The sequence below is a fragment of the Lupinus angustifolius genome, chromosome LG09 (genome assembly GCF_001865875.1).
Source record: "Lupinus angustifolius cultivar Tanjil chromosome LG09, LupAngTanjil_v1.0, whole genome shotgun sequence".
NCBI lineage: Eukaryota > Viridiplantae > Streptophyta > Magnoliopsida > Fabales > Fabaceae > Lupinus > Lupinus angustifolius.
Genome location: NC_032017.1, coordinates 15,577,538 through 15,587,103, shown reverse-complemented (window position 1 = coordinate 15,587,103; position 9,566 = coordinate 15,577,538). Strand labels below are relative to the sequence as shown.

General features: G+C 28.3%; 1 protein-coding gene across 2 annotated transcripts; it reads right to left on the bottom strand.

Moving 5' to 3' along the window:
- Positions 2,602-4,969, bottom strand: LOC109357220 (myb family transcription factor EFM-like). Of its 2 annotated transcripts, XM_019601014.1 has the most exons (6): positions 4,582-4,968; positions 4,141-4,406; positions 3,544-3,841; positions 3,373-3,449; positions 2,954-3,163; positions 2,602-2,893 (listed from the first exon to the last, which is right to left on the bottom strand). In XM_019601014.1, exons 1-6 carry the CDS (start codon positions 4,715-4,717, stop codon positions 2,795-2,797), a joined length of 1,086 nt encoding a protein of 361 aa, XP_019456559.1. In that variant the 5' UTR covers positions 4,718-4,968; the 3' UTR covers positions 2,602-2,794. The 2 variants fall into 2 exon arrangements, with proteins under 2 accessions (XP_019456559.1, XP_019456558.1); XM_019601013.1 differs by having other exon boundaries at positions 2,602-3,163; positions 4,582-4,969.

The following is a 9,566-nucleotide window of genomic DNA, read 5'->3' as shown; positions in this document are numbered from 1 at the left end:
TGTAAAGGGTTCATCACTGAATAATGATATCTCTATTAATGGAAATGTAAGTAATTGTTTTTACTTATATTTTCAGTAACAAAAATGTCTATGATAAACAAAAGAATAAAAATATTATTACATATCATATTTTGTGTATTATTTTGTGACATTTATTTCTCCATTAATGGAGATGGTCCTTCTTTATCCCTACATAAGAATATATTGTTGGTGAAACTTCAAGATCACGTTTTGAGATATAATCTCACTTTGTTAAATCATAAATGCTAGATATTGACATTAAAGAATTAAGTAATTGATAAGAGGGAATATTATTGAGTGTCAACGTATGTATTGCACGCGTGTAATTCATGGGATGCACATGAAACTTTAAGAAATCGAATATATAGCAAGTAACTTAAATTATTAATTTTTTCTAGTCAAAATTGTATTTAAACTATTTTATATATTTATAGTATTTGCTTGTAATTATAAAATAGTATCGTGGATGTGACCATAATTGTGAATGAAAAGAAATTATAAAAATTACTGGAATCGCGTAATATTATGATCCTAGACATAATTTATAATTCTACCAAAAAAAGACATACTTTATAATCTTAATTTAACCATACTGAACATAGAACATAATCAGAGAGAGAGAGATTGACTGATCAAAGTTTGAACCATTTGTGTGTAATTGTGTTGCCTTTACATTTCATTACGTATGATTCTAGATGGTAACAAATGTCTTAAAATATATTCACAAAAAACACTAACTTTAACACATTTGTATAAGAACCATATTTCATTACTTAACAGTGTTATTAACTTGAGTTTTCACATAAATTTGACCATGAAAGAAATTTGCTTTATTGATTTTTTTTCATATATAAAGCTTTGCGTTTATTTTATTAACACAACTTGTACATATGACTCATTCGTTCAAGTGATACATCAATTTATTGTTGTTTTTCCCTCGAACAAAACTCAGGCTCTAGTCTTGTATATTGAGAAAATATGTACTGGGAGCCTGGTATAATATAAATATTTTGGCTAGAATATGATTGTTTCTTACGAATGAAATTGTGAACTAGACCATTTTATAAACAAAGTTAGTGTACTAAAGGAGGGAAAGCAAACAATTTGTTGGTTCACCCAGGGCAAACTAGATTATAGGACGTTTTTATAAGAATTTAGATCTTTACGATAAAATATATCATATATGTCTTCAGTCGATTTAACAAGACTAATTATATTTCTAGTAGATGAAAGTACATTTTCTGTTTCACATTTGTGTCACTTCATGGTTTACAATTGATTGAAAAAATATCTAATTTTAAAATTTAATTATTAAGTATTTTTCTAACCAGTTACAAACCATGACACGTAAATGGGATATAAAATATGGTCTCTTATATATAATTATATAATATACTTGGAATAAAGTTTTTTATTATTGCAGGATCAATCTCATTATTTTTTTATCTAAGTCAATACTTGAATATATAACTAATAAATTTTCATATGTTAAGAAGATCCCAATATTAATTACACTATTTTATTTGTCAACCTCATAGACCTGTTGTATTTCTTTACTTTTTGCTTAGCACATATACTAAATAAAACATACGTTTTTGTTCAACAATATCGGCTAACTATTGGATTTATTCAAGTTTATATCACACAATAGATACGGAGGAAGTGAAAAAGTTTATAAGTGGAAAAAGTCCATAAAACAACTGTCTTAAGGTTTAGGTTCAAGATGGAACATCTTACTTGTGACTCTCCATTCTTCTCATATCCTGATAACAATGAAACTCTCATGTGGTTAGAGACTTCCCCCAGTCTCAGTCTGGTCCAACACTAACACCTACCATATATGGCCTTAGTAGTACCTTTTGTAGACTCAGTTAGATTTGGGCAATTAATCCAAACCAATCCAACATATTTTGTTACCTAGGAACTTATTTTGTTGTACACACTCTTATAATTCTGTACAGAGCCTTTTAGATTTTAATAATTGATATTTGGTCACATCACACAAATATAACATGTTTCACATAGTCTTCTTTTAGCATTTTAAAGTCATGTTGCCAGCAATATTGTAATTGACCATAGCTCAAGTTATTTTCAGAATTGATACATATCTGCAGCTTCTTTGTCCTAATATATGATGTCAAACATGAAACTGAATGTGGACATTGTGTTCAATGCATATTCTGAGGGATATTCTCAAATTCTATCCTTCAAAATCACAAACCACTAGTATCCTATTAACTCCATCACACTCACCAAAGACAGTGTATTTGTTGGACCACCCCTTCACCAAAGTCCAAATTATAAGCATGGTTTTGTATTATAAATGTGATCATGAGTTATGTCTGAGTCAGCATGGTATATACCATAGATATAGTTAGAATTTTGAAGTAATTTGCCATAATGGTTTTCACCAAAATATTATATGATACACAATGAAAATATTTAATCAGTATTTCTTAACTGTTACCCTTATTGGAATGATTATCAAAATTGATGTTATTAAACTAATAAAATATTAAGGGACAATGAACATGCTTCCAAATTCAAAACTAAGGAAATAATAAAATGGTGTAGCCAGCAAAAAGGGGTGACTTATTTAGCATCAATACTGTTACTTTATGTACCTTTCACTTCTATGATTTATATCTCAGACAACATGATGTAAGGACAATAAAAATGAAAAATCAAAAGGGAATAACATGACATAGGAGTAGAGAAATTTCTACTACAATTTGGTTACAAAACTTGTTTTTTTTATACATAATCTTCAAAATTAATAGCCTGGTGAAGTTGTGGTGGTATGTGTAGAGGATGACGAGTCAGGAGAGTTTGAATTACCAGCCCCTTCACCATGATTAGCCCTTCCTTCTGAATTTGAATGTTCAGATAACTCTAATTGCTTAACCTGTAGCTTCTTAATTGAAGCTTCTGATGTGTGTGTGGAAGCTGGAGGATGTGAAGCCACAGGTGCATAAATTCCGGTCGGTGCAGTATCTGTGGTCAATTCCCCTGATGAGGTAGCTACTGCAGCATATTCTGGTGGTTGAACAAAAATGTTCCCCACAAGAAACAAGGGAGCTGCTTGTGAATTAGCATTGTTGCGAATAATTGAGTTTGGTCTTCTGTGGTGCAGACGAAATTTCTGTCGAAACCGAAAATGAAAATAGTTTAGACCATATGATACACTACATTAAGCTCTAAGAATATTGCTCAAACTTCTGCATCATAAAAGACTAGTCGAATTCTAGTATATGGTGATATCTTTATCTAAATTTAAGCATCAAATGATTAAATAGTATAGTAGATCATAAAATGGGGCAAGAAATTAAAATGACCAAATATTATACAAACCTGTAAATGACTTTTGACTTCATCATTTGTGAGGCCATCAACCTTCATTAGATCTCTGATCTGTTTTGGTGTGGCAACTGCGACATAACACCGAATTTCGAACATCAATATACATAACTATTATTGCATTTGGAACACATAAATAAAACTTGTCAATGATAAGATACTCACGTTCTGCACCTCCAAGTTGTTGAAGAGCATGCAAAAAGCGTTTATGTAACTCTTGTGACCAGGATCTTCGCTTCTTTTTCTGCCCTTGATCCTCGTTTTTGCTACTTCCATCAACATTTTCTCCTGTAACTGGTCCTGTTGAACTTGTTGCTGGTATTTGTGGAGAAGAAGAGGGTGCTTTATCATTTGATGATGCATTATTGGCCTTTCCATTAGTAATTTCATCTCTTTGAAATGGCTGAAAAGCACCACCACCATTCCTCTTCACTACTTCAATAGAGGCTTTTCTAGGCACATCCTGAGCCAAAGACAAGAGTCAAATTCACAATCTCTTTTGCTAATTTTTTCCCATAAAAAGATAAGAATGTAATAAGATAACTCAAAAGCAATAATTCAAATTCAATTCAACTTTTGTTTTGTTAAACATCTTAATAAAACTCATGTTTAAAAGCTTCTCAGAATAAGCTAAAAAGGACAGGCTTTCATAAATAAATAAAAATCAGCTTATTGAAATAGACTAAAAAGAGCTTATAAGAAAATCATAAGCTATTTTCATAAAATCAAAACAAACTCTTCAAAAACAAATTTATTTCTTACCTCATTTGTAGAAGGGGGATCAGGATTCCACAACTGAACAGATCTGAGCCAATCTGATTTAGTGCTATCCTTTAGAATCTTGTGAGAATGTTGTTCCTCATCATCATCTCCATCATCATAATCAGGGGAAGATCTTTTCTTTATAGGCATGAACTCCTCAAAAACTGGTCCTTCCTCCGTTGAGGTCTGCTCAGAACACTCCAATTGATCATTCAAATTATACTCTGCCATCGTTCCAGATAACTGCTGCTTACACGCTATAATGGCTGAATCATCAAATTCAACACACACAAAAAACAAAAATCCTTTAAAACCCACATCAGAAAACATCAAATCAATGTACCCAGAAGCAAAAGGAATAGACTTTAACTTCATATCGCAAAAGGGTATCTGAAAAAGTAAAAAAAATTGCATTGGTATGTTCTAGTTTGTTTTGTTTACCTTGCGTGACAAGCTCCAAGGACAAAGGGAGTTCTTTGTTGAAGACCTGAATTTTTTTTCTTTCTTCTTCCAATGCTTCGATGTAGTCACAGAACTCCATCTTCTGGTGGTGCATTTTCTCAGCGAAGAATTGCATTGATTTGAAACCAAACTCTTTTTGTTTGTTTTATTGCAAATATGAATGAGAGAAGAAAAGTGTTAGAGAAAGAGGGTGAGAAGGAAGAAATAATATATAAGAGAAAGAGAATTTGTGAAAGAGTGGAGAGAGAAGAGAAGAAGAATAAGGAATCTAAACAGAATCAAAATTGGGAACAAATTTGGAAACCAAACAAGAGAGAAGATCGTAGGGTGTAACATGAATTGGGAATATCTAGTTCGGGTCGTCGCATATAAAAACGAATCTTCCATGCAATTTTATTTTCCATGTAAAAAAAAAGAGAAAAAATGTTTACATGGTATCACCTACAAAGAGAAAATGTATATACCCATAATATGTGATTTATATATTGTTATTATATTATCTGTAATTTATATTTGTTATAAGTATAAATGAAAGTAGATAATATATTGATTGTGTATAAATATTTATACAAATAGTGCATAAATATTATACTCTAATTTTTATATATTGTCACTACATTTTCTATTATTCATGTCTAATCATCATTCACATTAGTGTTGTAATACCGAATCTAGTGGTATGACCAGTTCGACTGTTGATCGGACTTGAAAATGACTATGGTTTATAGTTTTAATCGAATAGGGGTTGGGCCACTTTGAACCGGAGAAAGTCCAGTCCGACCATGTTAAACTTGATTGAACCGAAATAACCCGAGAAGTGAACTAGACAGTTCACTTAAATTTAAAATAAATCGAACGCTACTTTAATGTTTTGTTTACTTTGTTCAAAAAATGAAAAGATATTATTTAAATATAATTATATGTGATTATTAATTATATAAATTTTTATTTATATATAACTATATATTTATAGACAAAAAAATTATAAGTTATATATGAAATCCAGTATGACCGATTGATTTAACTTTTTAAACTGATTAAACCTAATATGAGACGTCTTCCGATTTAATGTTCAACTCGGTTATTACAATATTAATTTACACTACTTCAAAAAATAGTAAGACAAATCAATAACAGATAATTTACTATGTATAATTTACGCTCTCAAAACAAATCTGAGGATAGTAGATTGATCTACAATAAGAATTTTTATTCATGATAATATATTGATTGCACAAATATTTACATTGATGATATATATAGTAGGCTAATTTTATAATTAGCCGATATTAAGGATACATGTCAAATATTGTAGACTTAGTTTATACTTACAATGTATTTATATCGTAAATAAATGTTACAGTTTTAATCAATCACATTATATGGATTTAGTTTATTTATCAGATACATAATTATCTGTTTAAAGAGGAACATAGAACATTAAAAATATATTTAAAATTCAAAACATAATTTCGTATATATATAACACAAATTCAAATATTTGCTTAAATAAAATTGTATTTTCTATACCATACGTTATCATATTGTCGTCTTTTAAATAAAAACGGAAACTAATTTAGGTGTGATTCTAATTTCTCAATTGTGATAATATACTAAAGAGTTTAACATTTAAAATAATATATCATATTTGAAAGTAAAATAATTATTTATTATAGATTAAATATAAAGGAAATGTCAATTTTGACAAGTAAAGCATAATTGATAATTCTATAAACGAAGTGTTGTTTTGAATATTCCGCTATGTGATTCCCTTTTCACTTCATCATGGGTTGGCAATTTGGTAAGCATCTTCTAACTTTATTTAGTTTATTACATTATCATTTATATAGTATACACTCTTCATCATATATAAATTACTTGTTCCGAACGGTGTTTCACTTTCATATATGAAGCTAATCAAAGTGTTACTTTTTGTCATGTTTTATTTTTTAAAATATTATTTTATTCACATGTGATTGGCTTGGGACAGAAAATGAGACATAGTTAGAGACAAGTGATCTTCATTCCTCCTCATATGTAAGGTGTTGGTCAAATACAATAAAAGCTCACTAAATCTCCAAGATCGAGAATTCAATATCGGAAAGTAACAATTGTTTAACAATAATTACAAATACCAAAATATATTAATTACTTACCAAAAAAATAAATCCGTAATACCAATAAAGTATACACTCATCGGATAAGATCAGTGACTATTCTCTCTCACACTCAGTCTTCTGATCTGGTGAAAAACTATAAATTCAAGAATCAGCGTTGAATTTAATGGTGGATAATAGGAGATGCGGCTAATATTACTGAAAGTTCTTTTTTCGAGAACAAACTTTTTTCTTAATCCAAAAATATTATGAATTCAAGGACGAATGTATTTTGGGAGTACGTGCTTTTTCTTCCATGATAGATATCGGGAAACACATATCTTATCTCATAAAGTGTGTCATTTTATATACTATTTTTTGTAATTTGTTGAAAAAGTATATTTAAATTAAAATTTTAATAATTAAATATTTTTTAAACCAATTATAATCGATGAGTACATAAAATGTTATATTTTTTATGACAAAAGATATCCACCTCTCTAGCCCTTGTTTGTTTTAGAATTTTGACAATGGGTCTTATTTTAATTATTCATGGTATAGTTTTCTTAAAAGAATTTGGTAAATAAAGATCTTGATAACATTATTTAAATTTAGTGAATATAAAATGCGTAAGTCAAATATTGAAATCAAAGTCAAGCAATTTTCAAAATATTAAACGTATTACTTTTCAATACAAATTTACTCATCTAATACTCTTAAACAATATCCCAATATTACTTGTTACCATTCTAGTTTTTGAAATTAATAATATTTTTTTTAGTAAGAGATAAAAAATATTGCTTTTGCCAACAATTTGTATGACTTCACAAAATATAATGACTAGCTATGGATAATAATGATCCACGTAAAAGAGATATATCATCAACATTATCATACTTACGTGTATCATTAATTAATGGAATTGAAGAGTGAATAGTAATATTTAAGATTGTTGTATTTGGGTTAAAGATATCATCCACTTACCCAATGGTGGATCTTGGTAGGGACAAAAATATTTAATTATAATTTATAATTAAGATTAATTAAGTAATAAAAAATATAAAGAACAATAACTACGTTAAAGTAAAATATATATTCATTTAAAGTGTTGCTCTTCATTAAAGACTTCAACTCAGGTGATTAAATTAAATGTAAAATTTTCAGCTATTTATTTTTCAATATATGTCAACATATTATCTATAAGAAAATTATCTTCTACTTTACTACATTGTTTTATTTTATTTTCTTTATTGATAGAAATAATCTTTATGTAGTAGATAAATAAGAATAGTTAATATAAGATGAATAATTCGATCAAATAAATAATATGTATGCACTTTTTCCTTAGTGACGACAATAAACTTATAGGATCAACAACAATAATAAAATATTGAAATTGACATCTCAAATAAATCTTCTCTTACTCACAATGAAATCTACATGTTATAATTTTTGCACAAAAATGAATATGATATTAATATTAAATTATTTATAAAAATATATAGAATTTTAGGACATAGTACAAAGTTTGACAAAGACAATTTGTGATATCATAATAATATTATCAACATCTACGCATATAAGAACCACACAATTTACACAAAGTAAAAATATATATTTGAAAAAATAAATAAAAAAAATATTTTTTAAATATTTGAAAAATAAAATTCAGGCAGGCAATTGCCCCCACCTGTTCTGATCAAGTTCCGCTCCTGCACTTACCCTCAAAAAAGTTTTCAAATAAATAGTTCCGTTTTATCAAAAATATATTAAACAGATAGTAAACTTTTATATAAATTAGTTTTTCATCAATGTAACTGTTAGTCTAAAGTTTGGTATTATCAATACATAAATAAATATTCTATACAACAATGTATCACTCGTATACTTAATGATATTAGCATTCAACTAGGGATGATGATCAGTAGGATGGATAATAGCTATTCGTTTTTCATTCTACACATAAGAAATTTTATTTTATCTGTACTAGCTTATAGCCATATAGGTATCTGCTTGTGGTTTTTCTACAGGTTTTAGTGGATACCCACATATATAACGGGTACTAACATAATTAGATGCTTTAAAAATTAAAAATATGAGTGAAGCTTTTTTCTGCAATGTTGGTCTATTTTTTATTAAATTGGAGACTAACAATTATTTTTACCTAATTTTATTAATCTATGTCAATTAGTCAAAAGTGACTTATAATTGAAGACTAAAGGAACCTCATCCATTCCATATCCTTTGTTATTTAATACATTATGAACATTAAATAATATTGTATTTTTACCCAAAACATTCATATTTATTTAGGAAGAGAGAAGGAGGACTAGAATCAATTAATAAAAATGATAACTATAATTATTAAAGATGATGACATAATTGATTTTTTTTTACCAAATCTTGAAATTGTAAAACAACAATAGTTTTGAAAGAAGTAAAAAAAAAATCTGCAAATAACAAAATATATAGAATGGTAAGAGCATATAATTAGGCTTTAAGTTAACTAGGTTAAAAGATATAGATTAATTACTACTTAAATATGTGAGTTTTTATTTAAACACGACTTTTAAATGAATTTATAAATACAAAATTAACTGGTGTATTTTGATGTCTTTCATTCTTGCCACCTAGATCTATAACCTAGATTAAACATAGGTTTAGTGAGCTGTAATAATATATTTAAATTCCAATTCATTGACTTAGACCACATTTCTTATCAATGTCCACAAATCCATTAGCCCACTTTAAAATGGGTAAGATATGTCATTTTGTCTAATAAGATAATGCAGGTATGGTCACACCTGCTTAAAATTTTGCGGACATTTACAAGCACATGTAAAACGGGTCGAGCGGCCCGTTTTATCA